The sequence below is a fragment of the Anolis sagrei genome, chromosome 13 (assembly GCF_037176765.1).
Source record: "Anolis sagrei isolate rAnoSag1 chromosome 13, rAnoSag1.mat, whole genome shotgun sequence".
NCBI lineage: Eukaryota > Metazoa > Chordata > Lepidosauria > Squamata > Dactyloidae > Anolis > Anolis sagrei.
The window spans coordinates 1,827,828-1,853,045 of NC_090033.1; the positions used below are offsets into that span (position 1 = coordinate 1,827,828).

At 44.2% G+C, this 25,218-nt stretch overlaps 1 protein-coding gene across 1 annotated transcript; it reads right to left on the minus strand.

Moving 5' to 3' along the window:
- Positions 1–296: 296 nt before the first annotated feature.
- Positions 297–23,795, minus strand: MMP23B (matrix metallopeptidase 23B). Its single transcript, XM_060759032.2, has 8 exons — positions 20,995–23,795; positions 19,102–19,232; positions 18,862–19,001; positions 15,618–15,785; positions 11,258–11,422; positions 11,054–11,164; positions 6,594–6,720; positions 297–712 (listed from the first exon to the last, which is right to left on the minus strand). Exons 1-8 carry the CDS (start codon positions 21,163–21,165, stop codon positions 538–540), a joined length of 1,188 nt encoding a protein of 395 aa, XP_060615015.2. The 5' UTR covers positions 21,166–23,795; the 3' UTR covers positions 297–537.
- Between the last annotated feature and the right edge of the window lie 1,423 nt (positions 23,796–25,218).

Sequence of the window (25,218 nt, forward strand, 5' to 3'; positions counted from 1 at the left end):
TATGTGTGTGTGTTTTATTTTTTATCTATTATTTTTTATTATTATTATTTTAGTTTAGTTTTTATTATTATTTCAAACTATTATATATATATAAATACATGTGTGTGTGTTTTATTTTTTTTCTTTTATTTATTATTATTATTAGTTTAGCTTATATTACTATTATTTCAAACTTTATTATATATACATAAATATATGTGTGTGTGTTTGTGTGTATATATATATATATATAATTGATTAATTATCTACTTGTTGAAATTGTGGTAGTTAAAGAGCACATTTTAAGGATTATTTCTGCGTTTGATTTATTAAAATATTCCCATCCAAACTCAAGTCACGAAGGTGGGGGCATTACTTTTCATTCAACCCTCATACCTCTGGGTTGAGAAGGTTCAAGTGTCTTTGTCCATTACGGGATGGAAAGAAAACACATCCAATGTATTGTCGAAGGCTTTCATGACTGGAATCACAAGGACCTAGTAAAATACACCCATCTTGAGTAGGAGGAAGAAGTCCAACTCGGTGTAGGTTTTGAAGCTATTGCTTCAGCCGGATTCTCCAGGAGTAGGTGGTCAGGACCTTGGCCTTCTTCTTCACGATGCAAGTGTAGGTTCCCTCGTTGATGGCGTTGGCGATGATGCTCATCTGGCCCTCGTTCAGGAATAGGTAGCCTGGGTAGGAATATTCCAGCTGCTCCTTCTCTTTGTACCAACTGCATGGTTGTGAAAGGGAAGAAGGGAGGATATTTATTTATCGTGTCATCCACAACCAGAACATTGTATTACATTTCTAACAGAACAAAACAAACAGATTTTTAAAAAACCCACACAGATTTTGCAAATTTGGTATTTGGTTAACTGTCGTTTGAGCAGTCTCTGGCCCCTTGGAGTGCCTCTGGTGTTGCCGCAAGAAGGTCCTCCATCATGCATGTGGCAGGGCTCAGGGTGCATTGCAGCAGGTGGTCAGTGGTTTGCTCCTCTCCACACTCGCATGTCGAGGATTCCACTTTGTGGCCCCATTTCTGTATCTCGTAGTGCCAGAGCGCAGTCTGTTCAGCGCCTTCCAAGTCACCCAGTCCTCTGTGTGCCCAGGGGGGGAATCTCTCATCTGGTATCACCCACGGATTGAGGTGCTGGGTTTGAGCCTGCCACTTTTGGACTCTCGCTTGCTGAGGTGTTCCAGCGAGTGTCTCTGAAGATCTAAGAAAACTATGTCTAGATTTAAGTTGTTGACGTGCTGGCTGATATCCAAACAGGGGGTGAGCTGGAGATGTCTCTGCCTTGGTCCTTTCACTATTGGCTGCTCCTTCCCGGCGGATGTCAGGTGGTGCAATACCAGCTAAGCAGTGTAATTTCTCCGGTGGAGTAGGGCGCAGACACCCCGTGATAATGCGGCATGTCTCATTCAGAGCCACATCCACTGTTTTAGTGTGGTGAGATGTGTTCCACACTGGGCATGCGTACTCAGCAGCAGAGTAGCACAGCGCAAGGGCAGATGTCTTCACTGTATCTGGTTGTGATCCCCAAGTTGTGCCAGTCAGCTTTCGTATGATATTGTTTCTAGCACCCACTTTTTGCTTGATGTTCAGGCAGTGCTTCTTGTAGGTCAGAGCACGGTCCGGAGTGACTCCCAGGTACTTGGGTGCGCTGCAATGCTCCCGTGGGATTCCTTCCCAGGTAATAATCCTCAGAGCTCGGGATGCTTGTCTGTTCTTGAGATGAAAGGCACATGTCTGTGTTTTAGATGGATTAGGGATCAGCTGGTTTTCCCTGTCATAGGCAGTGAGGGCACCTAGAGCTTCGGAGAGCTTCTGTTCAACCATCTCAAAGCTCCCTTCTTGAGCGGTGATGGCACGATCATCAGCATAGATGAAACTCTCTGTCCCTTCTGGCAGTGGCTGGTCATTTGTGTAGATGTTGAGCATGGATGGAGCAAGCACGCTCCCCTGAGGCAGGCCGTTCTTCTGTTTCCGCCATCTGCTTCTCTGGCCCTGGAACTCAACAAAGAAGCTCCTGTTGTGTAGCAGGTTCCTATGAAGCGGGTGAGGTGGTCGTCCTTTGTGATATTGTATAAGGGAGGAGAGAAAGGAGGAGTTACTTACAGTGGTCCAGCTGGTTGGAGGTTTCCAAAAGCGGGGTGGGCAATAGTGCTGCTACAAAATTATCTATCTACTAGCCGTCCCCTGCCACACATTGCTGTGGCCCAGTCTGTGTATATGTGTTTTGTGTGTGTATATATTTGTGTATATGTGTGTTTGCACATATATATTTGGTTTTGCGCATGCATTATCATGTGTATGTATGTGTGTGTATGTGTGTATATGTATCTATGTGTGTGTGTGTGTGTGTGTGTGTGTGTGTGTATATATATATATATATAATTTTTAAAGTCTCTTCTGCTGTGTTTTTCCATGTTTTTATGAGTGATGGTCACTCGTTGGCCTGAGAGGTGTCTTGTGTCCAAATTTGGTGTCCAAAGTACATCAAACAAAACATCAATAAACACAATATCAATAAACAATAAAAAAATTTCAAATCACAAAAAAAAATCAATAGTGACATTTGGACATATTGAGTATTCGTGTACAGTTTGGTCCAGATTCATCATTGTTTGAGTCCACAGTGCTCTCTGGATGTAGGTGAACTACAACTCCCAAACTCAACGTCAATGCCTACCAAACCCTTCCAGTATTTTATGTTGGTTGTGGGAGAACTTGGTGCCAAGTTTGGTTCAGTTCCATCATTGGTGGAGTTCAGAATTCTCTTGGATTGTAGGTGAACTATAAATCCCAGAAACTGCAACTCCCAAATGTGAAGTCTATTTTTCCCCAAACTCCACCAGTGTTCACATTTGGGCATATTAAGTATTTGTGCCAAGTTTGGTCCAGACCCATCATTGTTTTGAGTCCACAGTGCTCTCTGGATGTAGGTGAACTACAACTCCCAAACTCAACATCAATGCCTACCAAACCCTTCCAGTATTTTCTGTTGTTCATGGGAGAACTGTGTGCCAAGTTTGGTTCAATTCCATCATTGGTGGAGTTCAGAATTCTCTTGGATTTTAGGTAAACTATAAATCCCAGAAACTGCAACTCCCAAATGTCAAGATTCAATTTTTCCCCAAACTCCACCAGTATTCACAGTTGGGCATATTGAGTATTCGTGTAGAGTTTGGTCCAGACCCATCATTGTTTTGAGTCCACAGTTCTCTCGGGATGTAGGTGAACTATAACTCCAAAACCAAAGGACACTGCCCACCAAACCCTTCCAGTATTTTGTTGGTCATGGGAGAACTGTGTGCCAAGATTGGTTCAATTCTATCGTTGGTGGAGTTCAGAATGTTCTTTAATTGTAGGTGAACTATAAATCCCAGCAACTACAGCTCCCAAATGTTTATTTTTCCCAAACTCCACCAGTATTCACATTTGGGCATATTGTATTCGTACCAAGTTAGGTCCAGACCCATCATTGTTTTGAGTCCACAGTTCTCTCGGGATGTAGGTAAACTACAACTCCCAAACTCACGGTCAATGCCCACCAAACCCTTCCAGTATTTTCTGTTGATCGTGGGAGTTCTGCGTGACAAGGAAAATTACTTTAAAAATGTAGGAAATGCCATATTTCGTCTGAGCAAAGAGCACATTCTTCCTCTGTGATAAATTCGCCCTCTTTTTGTCTGGAATTTAATCTGAGTTGGTTTCTACTCGCTTGTCGTCTGGATGGGAAAAAAATGGCTGTTGGGTTACGCAAAGGAACAAAGCGTTCTCTAAGGTTCCGTCCAGCTGGAACTTTCCAAACTCTGTGTTGCGACATATTCATGTGTCAGCCGCAGTGCATTGCGCAAATGTAAAATTACCAATCAATCATATATTTTGACTAATAAAAAGAGAGTTCCTCAGTAGATAGGTTGTGTCCCCATACATTGCTTTCCCACAATTTCAATATACTTACTGGATGTTTATGTTTACAATTTACACAAATGACCAGCCACTGCCAGAAGGGACGGAGAGTTTCATCTATGCTGACGATCGTGCCATCACCCCCCAAGCAGGGAGCTTTGAAATGGTTGAAGAGAAGCTCTCCAAATCTTGCTCCATCCATGTTGAATATTGCTACAAAACAGGAGCTTTTTTGTTGAGTTCCAGGGCCAGAGAAGCAGATGGCGGAAACAGAAGAACGGCCTGCCTCAGGGGAGCGTGCTCGCTCCATCCATGTTGAACACTGACACAAATGATCAGCCACTGCCAGAAGTACGGAGAGATTCATCTACGCTGATGATCGTGCCATCACCACTCAAGCAGGGAACTTTGAAATGGTTGGACAGAAGCTCTCCGAAGCGTGCTCCATCAATGTTTAACATTTACACAAATGACCAGCCACTGCCAGAAGGGACAGAGAGTTTCATCTATGCTGACGATCATGCCATCAACATTCAAGCAGGGAGCTTTGATATGGTTGAACAGAAGCTTTCTAAAGCTTGCTCCATCCATGTTTGACATTGCTACAAAACAGGAGCTTTTTTTTTGAGAAGCATATGGCGGAAACAGAAGAACGGCCTGCCTCAGGGGAGCGTGCTTGCTCCATCCATGTTTGACATTTACACAAATGACCAGCCACTGCCAGAAGGGACAGAGAGTTTCATCCATGCTGATGATCATGTCATCACTGCCCCAGCAGGGAGCTTTGAAATGGTTGAAGAGAAGCTCTCCAAAGCTTGCTCCATCCATGTTGAACATTGCTACAAAACAGGAGCTTTTTTGTTGAGTTCCAGGGCCAGAGAAGCAGATGGCGGAAACAGAAGAACGGCCTGACTCAAGAGAGAGTGATTGCTCCATCAATGTTTAACATTTACACAAATGACCAGCCACTGCCAGAAGGGACGGAGAGTTTCATCTATGCTGACGATCATGCCATCACCCCCCAAGCAGGGAGCTTTGAAATGGTTGAAGAGAAGCTCTCCGAAGCTTGCTCCATCAATGTTTAACATTTACACAAATGACCAGCCACTGCCAGAAGGGACAGAGAGTTTCATCTATGCTGACGATCGTGCCATCACTGCCCCAGCAGGGAGCTTTGAAATGGTTGAAGAGAAGCTCTCCGAAGCTTGCTCCATCCATGTTGAACATTGCTACAAAACAGGAGCTTTTTCGTTGAGTTCCAGGGCCAGAGAAGCAGATGGCGGAAACAGAAGAACGGCCCGACTCAAGAGAGCGTGCTTGCTCCATCAATGTTTGACATTTACACAAATGACCAGCCACTGCCAGAAGGGACAGAGAGATTCATCTATGCTGATGATCGTGCCATCACCACCCAAGCAAAGAGCTTTCAAATGGTTGAAGAGAAGCTCTCTGAAGCTTGCTCCATCAATGTTGAACATTGACGCAAATGACCAGCCACTGTCAGAAGGGACAGAGAGTTTCATCCATGCTGATGATCATGTCATCACCGCTCAAGCAGGGAGCTTTGAAATGGTTGAAATCATGCTCTCTGAAGCTTTGGGTGTTCTTACTGCCTATCACAGGGGAAACCAGGTTGTAACATCAGTGTTTAGCGTTTACACAAATGACCAGCCACTGCCAGAAGGGACAAAGAGTTTCATCTATGCTGACGATCATGCCATCACCGCCCAAGCAGGGAGCTTTGAAATGGTTGAACAGAAGCTCTCTAAAGCTTGCTCCATCCATGTTGAACATTGACACAAATGACCAGCTACTGCCAGAAGGGACAAAGAGTTTCATCTATGCTGACAATCGTGCCATCACCGCTCAAGCAGGGAGCTTTGAAATGGTTGAACAGAAGCTCTCCAAATCTTGCTCCATCCATGTTGAACATTAACACAAATGACCAGCCACTGCCAGAAGGGACAGAGAGTTCCATCTATGCTGACAACCATGCCATCACCGCTCAAGCAGGGAGCTTTGAAATGGTTGAAGAAAAGCTCTCCGAAGCTTGCTCCATCAATGATTAACATTGACGCAAATGACCAGCCACTGCCAAAAGGGACAGAGAGTTTCATCTACGCTGATGATCATGCCATCACCGCTCAAGCAGGGAGCTTTGAAATGGTTGAACAGAAACTCTCTGAAGTTTTAGGTGCTCTTACTGCATGATGGATCTGGACCAAACTTGGTATGAATACTCATATGCCCAAATGTGAACACTGGTAGAGTTTGGGGGAAATAGACCTTGACATTAGGGAGTTGTAGTTGCTGGGATTTATAGTTCACCTACAATCAAAGAGCAGTCTGAACCTCACCGACAATAGAATTGGGCCAAATTTCCCACATAGAACCTCCATGACCAACAGAAAATAATATGTTTTCTGATGGTCTCTGGCAACCCCTTACAACCCCCCCCCCCCGGCGTCCCTACTCTCAGGGCAGAGAGTTCCACTGCTGAACGGTTCTCACAGTCAGGAAGTTCTTCCTCATGTTCTTTTGAAGCAGGCAAGGGCAAACTTGGGGTGACATTTATAGCTCAGAAACAAAAATCGTAGTACGTAATATGATTTCCTGACTTTTTCAGGAAATCTCTCTCTCTCTCTCATCTGTATTCATACAAGCCGACAGTTGAGGCATTTGGGGAAATACTTACTACACTTTGCCCTTTTTGTGGGTGATCTTGCGTCCGCACTGGAAGGTGACGTTCCTTCCTTCGGGGACGAGCCTTGTTTTCATCCTGGGAGGCAGAGCGGTCGGAGCCACCGTCGGGAAAGGGAAATCTGGCATTGACAAAGCAACGACAAAATGCAAAAGATGGCCAGCTGAACGTTACAAATCTGGCACCTGTCAATCAAAGATGTCAGTGATCAAATCCACAAATGGGAGCGTCGGTGTCATGGAAATGTGCAGTTAACGTGGTTGTGTTTTTGACTTATTTCTGTTCTTGTTCCCCTACTTTTGCAATACTATACTATAGTATACTATACCATATATACTATATATACTATACTAGTCGCCCCAAGTCCCCATTGGGGAGATGGTGGCGGGGTATAAATAAAGATTATTATTATTATTGTTGTTATTATTATTATTATTAGCTGTACCCGCCATACGTTGCTGTGACCAACCTTCCTTCCCTCTTTCTCTCCTTCCTTCCCTCTTTCCTTCCTTTCCCTATTTCTCTTCTTTCTTCCATCTCTACCTGTTCCTTTCCTCCCTTTCTTTGCTCTTTGGTTACATCCTTCCTTCTTTCCTTCCTTCCTTCCTTCCTTCCTTCCTTCCTTCCCTATCTTTCGTTCCTCCTCTCCTTCCTTCCCTCTCTTTTTCCTTTCACTTTTTTATTTCCTTCTCTCCTTCCTTGCTTCTCTACCTTTCTTTCGTTCCTTCTTTCTCTTCCTCCTTCTCTCCTTCCTCCTTTCCCTCCTTCCCTATCTTTCGTTCCTCCTCTCCTTCCTTCCCTCTCTTTTTCCTTTCACTTTTTTATTTCCTTCTCTCCTTCCTTGCTTCTCTACCTTTCTTTCTTTCCTTCTTTCCCTCCCTCCTTCCTTCCTCCCTATCTTTCGTTCCTCCTCTCCTTCCTTCCCTCTCTTTTTCCTTTCACTTTTTTATTTCCTTCTCTCCTTCCTTGCTTCTCTAACTTACTTTCTTTCCTTCTTTCTCTTCCTCCTTCTCTCCTTCCTCCTTTCCCTCCTTCCCTAAAAGCCCTAATATGTACTTTCTCCAGATTTCCTTCGGCAACGCAATCAGGAAGACAGTAAGGAATGCTAAATAGGGCCGTTCTCTCTTCCAAAATATTATCAGAGCAATTTTGGCTCTGGCACAGCATTCCAGGCACGGCGTTCCCCAGGCGTCTGTTTGCCCTTGTGATCCTTGTCGGTACAAAAGCAGAAGGGAATTCAAACTTCAGGGGGAGAGCTTCCACCTAAACATTAGGAAGAACTTCCTGGTGGTAATTGCTGTTCAGCAATGGAATAACTTTCCTTTCAATATGGTGGTGTTTCAGCAGAGGATGGGCATCTGTTGGGAGGGCTTTGATTGTGTTTTTCCTGCATGGTTGGACTGGATGGCCCTTGAGGTTCCTTCCAACTCTTAAGAATCCATCCACCCATCTCATCTCTATCATAAAAGGGGTTGGGTGATCCTTAGGAGTTTCTTCCAACTGTAAGAATCCATCCATCCATCTCTATCATCTGAAGAGGTTGGGTGGCCCTTGGGGTCCCTTCCAACTCTAGGAATCCATCCATCCATCTCTATCATCTGAAGAGTTTGGGTGGCCCTTGGGGTCCTTCCCAACTCTGGGAATCCATCCATCTCTATCATCTAAAGGGGTTGGATGGCCCTTGGGGTCCCTTCCAACTCTAGGAATCCATCCATCCATCTCTATCATCTGAAGAGGTTGGGTGGCCCTTGGGGTCCTTCCCAACTCTGGGAATCCATCCATCTCTATCATCTAAAGGGGTTGGATGGCCCTTGGGGTCCCTTCCAACTCTAGGAATCCATCCATCCATCTCTATCATCTGAAGAGTTTGGGTGGCCCTTGGGGTCCTTCCCAACTCTGGGAATCCATCCATCTCTATCATCTAAAGGGGTTGGATGGCCCTTGGGGTCCCTTCCAACTCTAGGAATCCATCCATCCATCTCTATCATCTGAAGAGTTTGGGTGGCCCTTGGGGTCCTTCCCAACTCTGGGAATCCATCCATCTCTATCATCTAAAGGGGTTGGATGGCCCTTGGGGTCCCTTCCAACTCTAGGAATCCATCCATCCATCTCTATCATCTGAAGAGGTTGGGTGGCCCTTGGGGTCCCTTCCAACTCTGGGAATCCATCCATCTCTATCATCTAAAGGGGTTGGATGACCCTTGGGGTCCCTTCCAACTCTAGGAATCCATCCATCCATCTCTATCATCTGAAGAGGTTGGGTGGCCCTTGGGGTCCCTTCCAACTCTGGGAATCCATCCATCTCTATCATCTAAAGGGGTTGGATGACCCTTGGGGTCCCTTCCAACTCTAGGAATCCATCCATCCATCTCTATCATCTGAAGAGGTTGGGTGGCCCTTGGGGTCCCTTCCAACTCTGGGAATCCATCCATCTCTATCATCTAAAGGGGTTGGATGACCCTTGGGGTCCCTTCCAACTCTAGGAATCCATCCATCCATCTCTATCATCTGAAGAGGTTGGGTGGCCCTTGGGGTCCCTTCCAACTCTGGGAATCCATCCATTTCTATCATCTGAAGAGGTTGGATGGCCCTTGTGGTCCCTTCCAACTCTAGGAATCCATCCATCTCAATCAATCTATCATCTAAAGGAGTTGGATGGCCTTTGGAGTTCCTTCCAACTCTGGAAATCCATCCATCCATCATCATCTAAAGGGGTTGGATGGCCCTTGGGGTCCCTTCCAACTGGGAATCCATCCATCCATCTCTATCATCTAAAGGAGTTGGATGGTCCTTGGGGTCCCTTCCAACTAGGAATCCATCCATCTCTATCTAACTATTTATCTATATCCGATATCTATAATCTAAAAGGGTTGGATGGCCCATGGGGTCCCTTCCAACTCTGGGAATCCATCCATCCATCCATCTCTATCATCTAAAGGAGTTGGATGGCCCTTGGGGTTCCTTCCAACTCTGGAAATCCATTCATCCATATCTGTCCTATTAAGGGTTTGGATGACCCTTGGAGTTCCTTCCAACTCTAGAAATCCATCCACGTATCCATCTATCCATTCATCTCAATCAATATATGATCTAAAGGAGTTGGATGGACCTTGGGGTCTCTTCCAACTGGAAATCCATCCATCCATCTCTATCATCTAAAGGAGTTTGGTGGCCCTTGGGATCCCTTCCAACTCTGAGAATCCATCCATCCATCTCTATCATCTAAAGGGGTTGGATGGCCCTTGGGGTCCCTTCCAACTTTGGGAACCCATCCATACATCCATCCATACATCTCAATCAATCTATCAGCTAAAGGAGTTGGATGGCCCAGTGAGGACCCTTCCATCTCTGGAAATCCATCCATCCATCTCTATCATCTAAAGGGGTTGGGTGGCCCTTGAGGTTTCTTCCAACTCTAGGAATCCATCTCTATCTAGCTATCTATATCTATCACCTAAAGGGGTTGGATGGCCCTTGGGATCCCTTCCAACTCTATAAATCTATCTATCTATCTATCTATCTATCTATCTATCTATCTATCTATCTATCTATCATCTAGAGGGGTTGGATGTCCCTTGGAGTCACTTCCTACTATGATATGAAGAGACCATCCAAGGGCAAACCAGTCCAGGGGCTGGACTGGTTTGCCCATGGATGGTCTCTTCCTCTGTACTGATCCAAACGCCATTTGCACTTTGAATTAAGGAAAGTGGGAGGAGTAGAGAGGAAATGAGACATTCAGAAGGTTGCATTGGGACTCTCCTTGGAAATCTGTGCCAGTTGATGAACCATTTGGAAGTCCAAGTCATAGAATCATAGAATCATAGAATCAAAGAGTTGGAAGAGACCTCATGGGCCATCCAGTCCAACCCCCTGCCAAGAAGCAGGAATATTGCATTCAAATCACCCCTGACAGATGGCCATCCAGCCTCTGTTTAAAAGCTTCCGAAGAAGGAGCCTCCACCACACTCCGGGGCAGAGAGTTCCACTGCTGAACGGCTCTCACAGTCAGGAAGTTCTTCCTCATGTTCAGATGGAATCTCCTCTCTTGTAGTTTGAAGCCATTGTTCCGCGTCCTAGTCTCCAAGGAAGCAGAAAACAAGCTTGCTCCCTCCCCTCCCTGTGGCTTCCTCTCACATATTTATACATGGCTATCATATCTCCTCTCAGCCTTCTCTTCTTCAGGCTAAACATGCCCAGTTCCCCAAGCCGCTCCTCATAGGGCTTGTTCTCCAGACCCTTGATCATTTTAGTTGCCCTCCTCTGGACACATTCCAGCTTGTCAACATCTCTCTTGAACTGTGGTGCCCAGAATTGGACACAATATTCCAGATGTGGTCTAACTAAAGCAGAATAGAGGGGTAGCATTACTTCCTTAGATCTAGACACTATGCCCCCAAAGTCCCCAAATCCCAGAAGAACATAGGCAGGAAGCCCAGTGCGGGCATTATTACCCAGGCAGAAGTCGCAGCTGTACGGACAGTGCTTTGCCATGAACCTCCTCCGCGTCCGGCAGTATCCTTTGCGAAGCCAGGACGGGCAGATGAACAGCCTGTCTTTGCACCCTGGAAGGGGAGACGCTGACATTAGAGGGGTTCAGGTGCACATCTTGGAAGAAGGCATGTCCTAAGGCATGTCTTCCTCGCAGTCGTGCTTACCATACAGCCGGTAGATCCCCCACATCTCGTCCTGCGAAATGGTGTTCTTCCCGGTCAAGGTGGCGTTGAGGTGCATGAGGGCGTTGGGGTCCAGGGAGTGCATGAGTCCCAGCGCATGGCCCACCTCATGGGCCGCCACGTGCACCAGGTCCGTCAGCCACACCCCTGAGAGCAGAGCCATGCGTTAGCCGTGTCCCGGCATCAGTATTAATATTAAATAATAATATTAATATAAATAATACTATATTATTATTGTTATTATTGTTATTATTACAACACAGCCCAACCCTATTATCCTCATCATCATCATCATCATCATTATTACAATGCAGCCTGACCAATAAGCAGTATTATAAATAATAACACAGCTCAACTCAAAAATATTATTATTATTATTATTACTAATAATAATAATAATGCCGTCGAAACAGTGGTGGATCTGGGACTCCAGGCAGTCGGTGTGGTTGATGGGATAGAAACCTAAGGGGAAGAAGGACAAAAGGAAAGGAATAGGAAGCATATGGGAAACGGCAGCCACGTTGCACTTTAATAATAATAATAATAATAATAATAATAATAATAATATAAAACTTTATCGATACCCCGCCACCATCTCCCCAAGGGGACTTGGGCAGCTTACAACAATGCAAATGTCTCATCTACATGTGTATCTATCTATCTGCAAACCTATGTGCATATTTTCTACCTATCTGCCTACCTATGTGTCTGTCTGTCTGTCTGTCTGTCTATCTATCTGTCTATCTGCATACCTACGTTTCTACCTGTCTACCTATCTGTCTGTGCCTGCCTACGTATGTGTCCTATCCATCTGCATACCTATGTGCATATCTATCTATCTATCTATCTATCTATCTATCCATCCATCCATCCATCCATCCAGCTATATCTATCTATCTATCTATCTATCTATCTATCTATCTATCTATCTATCTATCCATCCATCCATCCATCCATCCATCCATCCAGCTATCTATCTATCTATCTATCTATCTATCTATCTATCTATCTATCTATCTATGTATCTATCTATCTATCCATCCATCCATCCATCCATCCATCCATCCATCCATCCATCCAGCTATCTATCTATCTATCTATCTATCTATCTATCTATCTATCTATCTATCTATCTATCCATCCATCCATCCATCCATCCATCCAGCTATCTATCTATCTATCTATCTATCTATCTATCTATCTATCTATCTATCCATCCATCCATCCATCCATCCATCCATCCATCCATCCATCCAGCTATCTATCTATCTATCTATCTATCTATCTATCTATCTATCTATCCATCCATCCATCCATCCATCCATCCATCCATCCATCCATCCATCCATCCATCCATCATTCCATCCATCCATCCATCCATCCATCCATCCATCCATCCATCCAGCTATCTATCTATCTATCTATCTATCTATCTATCTATCTATCTATCCATCCATCCAGCTATCTATCTATCTATCTATCTATCTATCTATCTATCTATCTATCTGCATACCTACGTTTCTACCTGTCTACCTATCTGTCTGTGCCTGCCTACGTATGTGTCCTATCCATCTGCATACCTATGTGCATATCTATCTATCTGATTACGCCTCTATCTATCTATCTATCTATCTATCTATCTATCTATCTATCTGCATACCTACGAGTGTACCCTTCCTTCCTAACTATCTGTCCACCTGTCTTCCTGTGTGTCTATCTATCTGCATACGTATGTACCTACCTACCTACGCATCTATCTATCTGCATAGGCCAACCCCAAAATAATAATATTACAATGCAGCCCGGGCAAAAATTAGTATTCTATTAGTATTATAAATTTCTAATAGTATTATAAAAAACAGTACAATGCAGCCGAACTCAAAAATTAATGTAATATTATTAGTATCTATTTTTATTTTGAAATTTACAATTCGCGGCTGCATTTCCCACCCTCGGCTTATACTCGAGTCAATAAGTTTTCCTAGTTTTTTTTGAGGTCAAATTAGGTGTTTCGGCTTATATTCGGGTCGGCTTATACTCGAGTATATACGGTACATCCAGAAACAGGGCGAACATTGGAGGCAAGGCTAGGTACTTCGGCCAACACTGAGAGCTTCGAGAGAGGCCACAGTGTGAGAAGAGGTGTCAGTCTGTGAGAGGCCTTGGTATGAGAAGAGGTGTCAGTCTGTGAGAGGCCTCAGTGTGAGAAGAGGTGTCAGTCTGTGAGAGGCCTCAGTGTGAGAAGAGGTGTCAGTCTGTGAGAGGCCTCAGTGTGAGAAGAGGTGTCAGTCTGTGAGAGGCCTCGGTATGAGAAGAGGTGCCAGTCTGTGAGAGGCCTCAGTGTGAGAAGAGGTGTCAGTCTGTGAGAGGCCTTGGTATGAGAAGAGGTGTCAGTCTGTGAGAGGCCTCAGTGTGAGAAGAGGTGCCAGTCTGTGAGAGGCCTCAGTGTGAGAAGAGGTGTCAGTCTGTGAGAGGCCTCGGTGTGAAAAGAGGTGTCAGTCTGTGAGAGGCCTCGGTATGAGAAGAGGTGTCAGTCTGTGAGAGGCCTCAGTGTGAGAAGAGGTGTCAGTCTGTGAGAGGCCTCGGTATGAGAAGAGGTGTCAGTCTGTGAGAGGCCTCAGTGTGAGAAGAGGTGTCAGTCTGTGAGAGGCCTTGGTATGAGAAGAGGTGTCAGTCTGTGAGAGGCCTCAGTGTGAGAAGAGGTGTCAGTCTGTGAGAGGCCTCAGTGTGAGAAGAGGTGTCAGTCTGTGAGAGGCCTCAGTGTGAGAAGAGGTGTCAGTCTGTGAGAGCTCTCAGTGTGAGAAGGCCTCGGTATGAGGAATGCCTGGTGTGAGAAACTTCGGAGAAGGCTGCTTGCTTGATTGACAGATGTGATTATCATGTGGTATTCTAAGCCATGTTCTGTATCTCAAAAACTAGAGCTGATAAGGAGAAACTAGTGCCATTTTTGGAATTGGTAGTCCAGATACACCCAGAAACAGGGCGAACATTGGAGGCACCTATATGTGAGTTGGCCAGTGATATTAATTCTTCTGAGTTTGGGGAACTGTAATGCAATGAATATTTTAAAGAAATACCTATCATGCAGTTTCAGAAAGTAGTTGAACTGCATCGGGCCATTGTGCTTTCTATCTTTTCCTAAATAAACAGTAGTTTTCTGAAGCCTTGCTCATCGCTGTCAAAGCAAGACAACATGGCATTTTGGACTTAAGAAAGCCTCTCTCCTTAAGGAGACGGGCGCCTCTGCTTGTCCACAAAACGACCACGTTTGACTACGCTGGTGCCAGCAAGCAACACAAAATGTAAACAGATCTGGTTTCTTTTTGCAAGAAACCACAAGGAAAGCCAAACACGGCCTTTTTCGTGCTGAAAAGCGCAGCCCAAAACGAGGACGAAGGAGGAGGTGGCGCGACCCCTCTCCAACACCAGATCGACCCCTCTAGCGGTCACAACCCCCAAGTTGAGAACACTATAGAGAGGCTGACCATATTGGTATATTGGCACACTGGTCTACCTATGGGGCTATGGCATTGGCAAGTTGGCAGACTGATTTAACCTATGGGACTATGGCGCAAGGGTACATTTGCGCATTGGTATGAATCATAGAATCCTAGAATCAAAGAGTTGGAAGAGACCTCATGGGCCATCCAGTCCACCCCCATTCTGCCAAGAAGCAGGAATATTGCATTCAAATCACCCCTGACAGATGGCCATCCAGCCTCTGCTTAAAAGCTTCCAAAGAAGGAGCCTCCACCACACTCCGGGGCAGAGAGTTCCACTGCTGAACGGCTCTCACAGTCAGGAAGTTCTTCCTCATGTTCAGATGGAATCTCCTCTCTTGCAGTTTGAAGCCATTGTTCCGCGTCCTAGTCTCCAAGGAAGCAGAAAGGAAGCTTGCTCCCTCCTCCTCCCTGTGGCTTCCTCTCACATATTTATACATGGCTATCATATCCCCTCTCAGCCTTCTCTTCTTCAGGCTAAACATGCCCAGTTCCCTAAGCCGCTCCTCATAGGGCTTGTTCTCCAGACCCTTGATCATTTTAGTCGCCCTCCTCTGGACACATTCCAACCATATTGGTGTGTTGGCACACTGGTTTACCTATGGGGCTATGGCATTGGCAAGTTGGCAGACTGATTTAACCTATGGGACTATGGCGCAAGGGTACATTTGCGCATTGGTATGAGATTGAGACCTGTGACATATTGCTCTATTGGTTTGAGTCTTGGACGTTGGCTCTAGTGTATTGGTTTGAATGTTGGTGTGGGAAACGGAGCCGTGCGTGGCAGCCATGCCAGCCCTCGTTCCAGGTTGCAGAGCCTTCCAGGCGTGGCTCCTTGTTACCCTTTTTCCAGCTGAACCGCGTGTCTCCCAGGATCCAATATTCGTGGTCGTCGAAATGGATCTCGCCCGTCTGCGGGAAGAACGCATGCGCCAGCTCCCCCGTTATGCCGTCGAAACAGTGGTGGATCTGGGACTCCAGGCAGTCGGTGTGGTTGATGGGATAGAAACCTAAGGGGGAGAAGGACAAAAGGAAAGGAGGAATACGAAGCATATGGGAAACGGCAGCCACATTGCACTTTAATAATAATAATAATAATAATAATAATAATAATAATAATAATATAAAACTTTATACCCCACCACCATCTCCCTACGGGGACTTGGGGCAGCTTACAACAATGCAGATATACAACATAAAAATACAACAAGCCTATCGCCTTGAGTCGCCAATAGGCTGAGAAAGGCAGTATACAAATACAGTAAATAAATAAACAATAAAAGATAATAAAATAAGATAAAATACAACTCATCTCACTTACTTTTCTTTCTCCCCTCCCACGCCTTCTCCTTTCCCTTTGTGTGTATCTGCCTGTCTACTTTGCACCTACCTGCCTACCTATCAGCCTATGTGTCTGTCTGTCTGCACATCTACATGTGTATCCATCTATCTACTTATGTACATATTCTCTTTCTGCCTAGCTATGCATCTGTCTCTATCTATCTGCATACCTACATTTCTACCTGCCTACCTGTGTCCTATCTTTACATACCTATGTGCATATCTATCTACCTATCTATCAGCCTATTAGGCCGCTATCTATCTATCTATCTATCTATCTATCTATCTATCTATCTATCAATGCTCACCTACTTATGTTTGTCTATCCTTACTATCTTTCTGTCTACCTACCTATCTGCATACCTATGCATCTACCTGTCTACCTGTGTGTGTGCCTGCCTACCTGTGCCCTATCTATCTGCATACCTATGTGTCTGTCTGCCTGTCTGTCTCTCTCTCTCTATGCATACCTAGGTATGTGTGTCTATCCTTCTTATCTGTCTGTCTATCCGCCTACCTATCTGCATATCTATGCATCTATCTGTCTACCTGTCTGTCTGTGTGCCTGCCTACCTGTGTCTTATCTACCTGTCTACCTATCTGCATACCTATGCATCTACCTGTCTACCTATCTGTGTGCCTGCCTACCTGTGTTCTATCTATCTGCATACCTATGCACATATCTATCTATGTATGTGTGTCTATCCTTATCTGTCTATCTGCCTACCTATCTTCATTCCTATGCATCTATCTGTCTACCTGTCTATGTGTCTGCCTACCTGTATCCTATCTATCTGCATAGCTATGCACATATCTATCTATCTATCTATCCATCCATCCATCCATCTATCCTTCCTGTCTATCTGTCTAATTGCCTACCTATGTGTCGATGTGCATACCTATATGTTTATCCATCTATCTGCCTACCTATGCATCTATCTATATACCTATCTGCATAGGTATATACCTATCTATATACCTATCTAAATAAATAAATAAATAAATAAATAAATACCTACATTTTTACCTGTCTACCTATCTGTCTATGTGCCTGCCTACCTGTGTCCTATCTATCTGCATACTTTTGCGCATATCTATCTATCTATCTATCTATTATCCATACCTATCTACGTGTGTCTATCCTTCCTATCTATTTGCCTACCTATTTGCCTACCTATGTGTCTACATACCTATATGTTTATCCATCTATCTGCCTACCTGTGCATCTACCTATCTGCATTTCTGCCTGTCTGTGTGCCTGCCTACCTGTGTCCTATCTATCTGCATAGCTATGTGCATATCTATCAGCTTATTTACACCTCTATCTATCTATCTATCTATCTATCTATGCATGCCTACATGTGTATGTGCATCTGTCCTTCCTGTCTGTCTGTCTATCTGCCTACCTTGTGTCGATTTATCTGCATACCTACATGTATATCCATCTATCTGCCTACCTACGCATCTATCTATCTATCTATCTATTTATCTATCTACCTGCCTACCTACCTACCTACTTACCTACCTGTCTACCTATCTGTCTGTGTGCCTGCCTGCCTACCTGTCTGTCTACATACCCATGTGAGTATCCATCTATCTGCCTATTGACATCTATCTATCCTATCTATCTGCATACCTATGTGTGTGTATCTATCTAGCTTCATACCTACATGTGTGTGTATATATATCCTATCGATCTATCTGCATATCTACATGTGTATCTATCCTATACATATACAGATACAGATACAGTGGAGACATCTGCCCTTGCGCTGTGCTACTCTGCTGCTGAGTATGCATTCCCAGTGTGGAACACATCTCACCACGCTCAAACAGTGGACGTGGCTCTGAATGAGACAGGCTGCATTATCACGGGGTGTCTGTGCCCTACACCACGGGACAAATCACACTGTCTAGCCGGTATCTCACCACCTGACATCCCCCGGGAAGTAGCAGCCAATAGTGAAAGGACCAAGGCAGAGACATCTCTAGATCATCCCTTGTTTGGGTCTCAGCCAGCATGTCAACGGCTTAAATAAAGAAATAGTTTTCTAAGATCTACAGAGACACGCGCTGGAACACCTCAGCAAGTGAGAGTCCAAAAGTGGCAGGCTCAAACTCAGAACTTCAATCAATGGCTGATACCAAATGAGAGATTCCCCCTAGGCACACGGAAGACTGGGCGACTTGGAAGGTGCTGAACAGACTGGCTCTGGCACCATGAGATGCAGAGCCAATCTTACGAAATGGGGCCACAAGGTGGAATCCACGACATGCGAGTGCGGAGAAGAGCAAACCACTGACCACCTGCTGCAATGCAACCTGAGCCCCGCCACATGATGCACCAGGGAGGACCTCCTTGCGGCAACACCAGAGGCACTCCAAGGGGCCAGAGACTGGTTAAAGGACATCTAGTCAACTACCAAACTCACAAATTTTGTGTTTTGTCTGTTTGTTTGCTTTGTTCTGTTAGAAACGGAATATAATTGACTGGTTGTGCTGACACGACAAATAAAAAATCTATCCTATCTATCTGCATATCTATGTATGTGTCTATCCTACCATTCAATCTACCTGTCTACCTACTACCTGTCCATCCATCTATCTATCTATCTGCATACCTACATGTCTGTTTACCTACCTACCTACCTGGACTGCAATAAGTGTGGACAACCTGAGATTCCCCCCCCCCCCCCAATGCCCCAATTTGTGTCTCCCTTCCTACTCCATGAAATGCAACTCTACCGATTTTGAGGTCGCTCTCTTGGCTCGGAGGCACCTCCCGGAAGACGAAGGGCGTCACGTCGCTCCACATCCGGAAAGCGGCCGCCAGACCTTTCCTGGTCTGGCTCTCGTTGATGAGGTTTCTGGGGAAAGACAGGATCCTGCAAGGGAGGAGAACAAGGACAGACATAGGACCAAGTTCTAGGCCAGCCTTGGTGTATTCCTCTCTGTGTGAGATCCCAGAAGGTGAGGCCTCCTTACTTGTAGGTGAGGTTGAAGTGGTCCCACTTGAGGTGCCCCGGGGTCAGGGTGTAGCGCTTCTTCCGGATGTGCAGACGAGGAGGGAAGGAGCGGATACCCCGGGGGAGACCGGGAGGAAGCCCATCATATTCCTTGAAGAAGAAGGACCAAACAAGGCTGTCATCACACATCTTTGGAAGAGAGTTCAGCCCCTCATAGGGGTATACAATAGACGTGGGTATATATATGTGCATACATTTTTATAGGTATATAAACATATGGGTATATGTGTGTATATAGGTATATAAATATGTGTGTGGAGATATAAATATATATATATATTTGCGAGCGTATGTGCATTTGCATGGGAATACCATATATATGTGTGTGTTTACATATATATGTATATGTATTATAGGTATAGGAGCCCCCGGTGGCGCAGTGGGTTAAACCACTGAGCTGCCGAGCTTGTTGATCGAAAGGTCGCAGGTTCAATTCCGGGGAGCGGCGTGAGCTTCCGCTGTCAGCCCTAGCTTCTGCCAACCTAGCAGTTCAAAAACATGCAAATATGAGTAGATCAATAGGTACCGCTCTGGCGGGAAGGTAACGGCGCTCCATGCAGTCATGCCGGCCACATGACCTTGGAGGTGTCTACGGACAACGCTGGCTCTTCAGCTTAGAAATGGAGTTGAGCACCACACCCCAGAGTCGGACATGACTGGACTTAATGTCAGGGGACTACCTATACCTTTTTATTATAGGTATACAAATATATGTGTGGGTATATATATGTATATCTGTGTGAGAGTATGTGTATATTTGTATGTGTAGGTATACCATATATATGTATGTGTTTACATATATGTGTGTATTATAGATATGTGTGTGGGGTATATATATGGCTACAAGTGTATATGTCTGTGTGTATTTGTGTGTGTGGGTATACCATGCATATGTATGTGATTGCATATATATATGTGTGTGTGTGTGTACGTATTATTATAGACATATAGATGTGTGTGTGTGTATATATATATGTGTGTGTGTGTGTGTGTGTGAAAGTGTATATATGTGTGTGTATATATTTGTGTGTGGGGGTATACCATATATATGTATGTATTATAGATATATAAATATATGTGGGGGGTATATGTATGTGTGTGTATGTATATGGGTGTAAATGTATATGTGTGTGGGGATCACACATGTGTTTGTATGATTATATATATGTGTGGGTATATATATATATACATATACACATGTGTGTTGAGTATGTGTGTGTATATATGCACATGTATGTGGGTATACCATATATATGTGTTTACTAATATGTGTGTATGTGTTATAGTTACATAAATATATGTGTGTGGGTGTATATATGGATGCAAATGTGTATGTGTGTATGTGTATATTTCTGTGTGTGGGTATACCATATATATGTATGTGATTGCATATATATGTGTGTATGTATTTATAGGTATATATAATACATTGTTTTTTACTCGTGTTCTATCTTGAAATGGTCATATTACTGATCAAATTAATTAAAAGAATATATATATATATATATATATATATATATACACACACACACACACACACACACACACACACACACACAATGTGTGGCTAGATAAATATCCATGTATAAATGTGTGGATTTGTGTATATGCAGCTACACTGTAGAATTAATGCAGTTTGGACACCACTTTAATTACTGAGGTTCAATGTTATGGGATTTGTAGTTTATTGAGGCACTCATTGGCCACAACTGACATGATTCCATAGGATTAAGCCTTGGCAGTTAAAGTGGTGTCAAAGTGCATTAATCCTACAGTGTGGACGCACCTGGGACTCACTTATTTTCTCTCTCTTCCCACAAATCAACAATAACATCTTAGAGTCTCTTCTTACCTGAATTTTCGGAGCTTCCGTTCCATGGACTTCTCCAAAAGACGAGAGCAGAACCAAGAACACGGAAAGGCAGAAGAGACGCCGGGCGCATTGATAACGCTGACCGCTCTGCCTATCGGCTAGTAAAGAAAAACAGAAAATATTCCCCGACGGTTTTCCCAAATACTCCATGGCTTCCCTGAATTAAATAAGAACCGTATGGAGTCAAAAAAGAACGAGACCCTGATTGGAAGCAGGAGAAGCAATCCCTCTGAAATCCGGGCTGCAGGCTTTGCAGCAATGGAAATTCACAAACAAAAAAGAAGAAGAAGAAGAGTGGTCAAACTGTACATTAAGCCTCCGTTTGACACGCCAAGCATTTTTTTCCCCAAATCAGAGGTTGCCAAGCCGTATCATGTTTCATGGAGGAAGGAGGGAGAGGTGGAAAAAAGAGAAGTGTGCTGCAAAACAGCTGTGCTCCTGGAAGGATGTGGCGGAGCCAGCTGTGTCTCGGCCCATTTATGCAACAACAATAACAGCAAGCGAGATGGACAGGGAGGGTCCCTGGAACGGGAGAGATGGGAAACGGGGCCACGAAGTTTGCTTCGTCCAAGGAGATGCCCGGCTGGGAAATGCATTCACTGTACTCTCACGAACTGTAGGAAATACACTGACCATAGTCTATTGACTTGTAGGAAATGCATTGACCATACTCTTGTTGACTTGTAAGAATAGATTGGCCATACTCTTCTTGTTGGAGATACGTTGACTTATAGGAAGTACATTGACCATACTCTTGTTGACTTGTAAGAATACATTGGCCATACTCTTGTCTTCCTGTTGGAGATACATTGACTTATAGGAAATGCATTGAACATACTCTTGTTGACTTGCAAGAATACATTGGGCATACTCTTCTTCTTGGAGATACATTGACTTATACGAAGTGCATTGACCATACTCTTGTTGACTTGTAAGAATACATTGGGCATACTCTTCTTGTTGGAGATACATTGACTTATAGGAAATGCATTGACCATACTCTTGTTGACTTGTAAGAATACATTGGCCATACTCTTCTTGTTGGAGATACATTTACTTATAGGAAATGCATTGACCACACTCTTGTTGACTTGTAAGAATACATTGGCCATACTCTTCTTCTTGGAGATACAATTGACTTATAGGAAATGCATTGACCACACTCTTGTTGACTTGTAAGAATACATGGACCATACTCTTGTCTTCTTGTTGGAAGTACATTGACTTATAGGAAATGCATTGACCATACTCTTGTTGTTGGACATACATTGACTTATAGGAAGTGCATTGACCATACTCTTGTTGACTTGTAAGAATACATTGGCCATACTCTTGTCTTCTTGTTGGAAATACATTGACTTATAGGAAATGCATTGACCATACTGTTGTTGTTGGAGATACATTGACTTATAGGAAGTGCATTGACCATACTCTTGTTGACTTGTAAGAATACATTGACCACTCTTGTCTTCTTGTTGGAAATACATTGACTTATAGGAAATGCATTGACCATACTCTTGTTGACTTGTAAGAATACATTGACCACACTTTTGTCGTCTTCTTCTTGGAAAGACACTGACTTGTAGGAAATATATTGACCATACTCTTGTCAACTTCTATGAATATATTGGTCTCACTCTTGTCTTCTTCTGAGTACTGTGCATTGTTTAGTGAGTAAGTTTAAAGATGTTGAGGTGGGAACATCTGCCTTGCGTGACAACAAAGAGTTGGATGTCCTGTGACAGCAACCACCGAGTTTCACAAGCAAAAGATTGACAGATTGATTCAGAACGATTGTTGTCTCACTCAGAGTGAAATTTCAAGCTTAATCGGCATTTCACAAGAACGTGTGGGTCACATGATTGCTTTGCTTGGCTATCAGAAGATCTGTGCACAATGGGTACCCAGAATACTGACGCCTGAAATGAAAGCACACAAACTTGAATCTTCAGAGACTGGATCTCACCACCGTACGACATCCTCCAGATTTAGCACCATCTGACTTCCATCTGTTCTTGATAATGAAATAAGATCTGCGGGGACATCATTCCGCTTCTGATGAAGATGTTGAGAGAACTGTGAGACGCTGGTTGCGGAAACAGTGTCGACTTTTTCTGTGACGGCTTCAGAAAACTCGTTCTTTGTTGGCAGAAATGTATCCAATTGTCTGGTGATTATGTGGGAAAGTGAATAGTGGTCGTTAAAGAGCACATTCTGTGTTTGATTTATTAAAATATTCCCATCCAAACCCAAGTAACGAAGGTGGAGGCATTACTTTTCATTCAACTCTCGTTTAATGCTGTGTCCTCCTTCCCGAACTCGGACTGCAGTTGGAACAGGGAAGATCTCGCCTTTCTTAAAAGGTCATCTGAATGAGCGCCAGATGAGTCAGGCACTCCTCTTGATCCCATTGGATTGCAGTTCTGATCGGTACTAAAAATATTTGAGAGCAATGCTGAGTCCAACCAAGTCCAGTGAACTGAATCCTACGCTGTTCAATAAAGCATGCCAGCGGTTTCTATTCCTGAATCGTTTAAGACAACGCTGCTTTGCTTTTTGCTTGACACAAGTCAAAGTCCACCTTCCTCAATATTGGATTAGCATTTATTTATCTTTGGCTGAGCTCTTAAGAGAATAATAAGGCCAGAAAAAAAGCGATTTCCTTTGTTCTGATTTGGAATATTGTGTCTAGGTCTTCAAAGATTACAAAAAATGTATGTTTACTTCTCAATTTAATATTTATATGCCGGAGAGTTTTAAACTATTTTGAATTGTTGTGAGCTGCTTTACATCTATCTATCTATCTATCTATCTATCTATCTATCTATCTATCCATCCATCCATCCATCCATCCATCCATCCATCCATCTACCCTATCTATCCATCCATCATCTCTACCATCTATCCTTCCATTCATCCATCCATCATCTATACCATCTGTCTGTCCATCCATCCATCTACCCTATCTATCCATCCATCCATCATCTCTACCATCCATCCATCCATCCATCCATCCATCCATCCATCCATCCACTCTATCTATCCATCCATCCATCATCTATACCATCTTTCCATTCATCCATCCATCTTCCCTATCTATCCATCCAGCCATCATCTCTACCATCTATACCATCCATCCATCTACCCTATCTATCCACCCATCCATCATCTCTGACATCCATCAATCAATCCATCCATCCATCCATCCATCCATCCATCCATCATCTCTACAATCTATCTATCTATCTATCTATCTATCTATCTATCTATCCATCCACCCACCCACCCACCCACCCACCCACCAAGTGCCAAGTTTGGTCTTGATCAGTCATTGGATGAGGGTCGCAGCGGTCTCAGAAAGCGAGTGAAGTTACTTCAAGTCCCATCATCCATGGTCCATCCTCCTTCAAACTGCACCAGGTTGTAGAGTGGGTCATGGGGGCTATGTGTGCCAAGTTTGGTCTTCATCAGTCATTGGATGAGAGTCGTAGCGGTCTCAAGAAATGAGTGGAGGTACTTCAAGTCCCATCATTCATGGTCCATCCTCCTCCAAACTGCAGTAGGATGTAGAATGGGCCATGGGTGCTCTGTGTGCCAAGTTTGGTCTTTATTGGTCATTTCTGGGAGCCTCAGTGGTCTCTGGGAACCGAAGTGTTGGAAAGTAGTACAAATCCCATCATGGATTTGGAAAGTAGTACAAATCCATCCATCCATCCATCCATCCATCCATCCATCCATCCATCCACCCACCCACCCACCCACCCACCCACCCACTCTATCTATCTATCTATCTATCTATCTATCTATCTATCCATCCATCCATCCATCCATCCATCCATCCATCCATCCATCCATCCATCTTTCCACTGCCTGGAGAAATCAGGAAAGCCCCTTCCCTAGAAGTCTTAAAAAAGAACCTTAGAACCTGTCCGCCCTCCCCCAAACCTCACCAGGATGTAAAAGGGGTCATGGGGGTTATGTGTGCCAAGTTTGGTCTTGATCAGTCATTGTTTAGGGTCGCATCGGTCTCAGAAAGCGAGTGGAGGTACTTCAAGTCCCATCATCCATGGTCTGCCCTCCTCCAAACCACAGTAGGATGTAGAGTGGGTCATGGGGGCTCAGTGTGCCAAGTTTGGTCTTTATCGGTCTTCGTTGGGGGCCACAGTGGTCCCTGGGAGCCAAACTGTTTGAATGTACTACAAA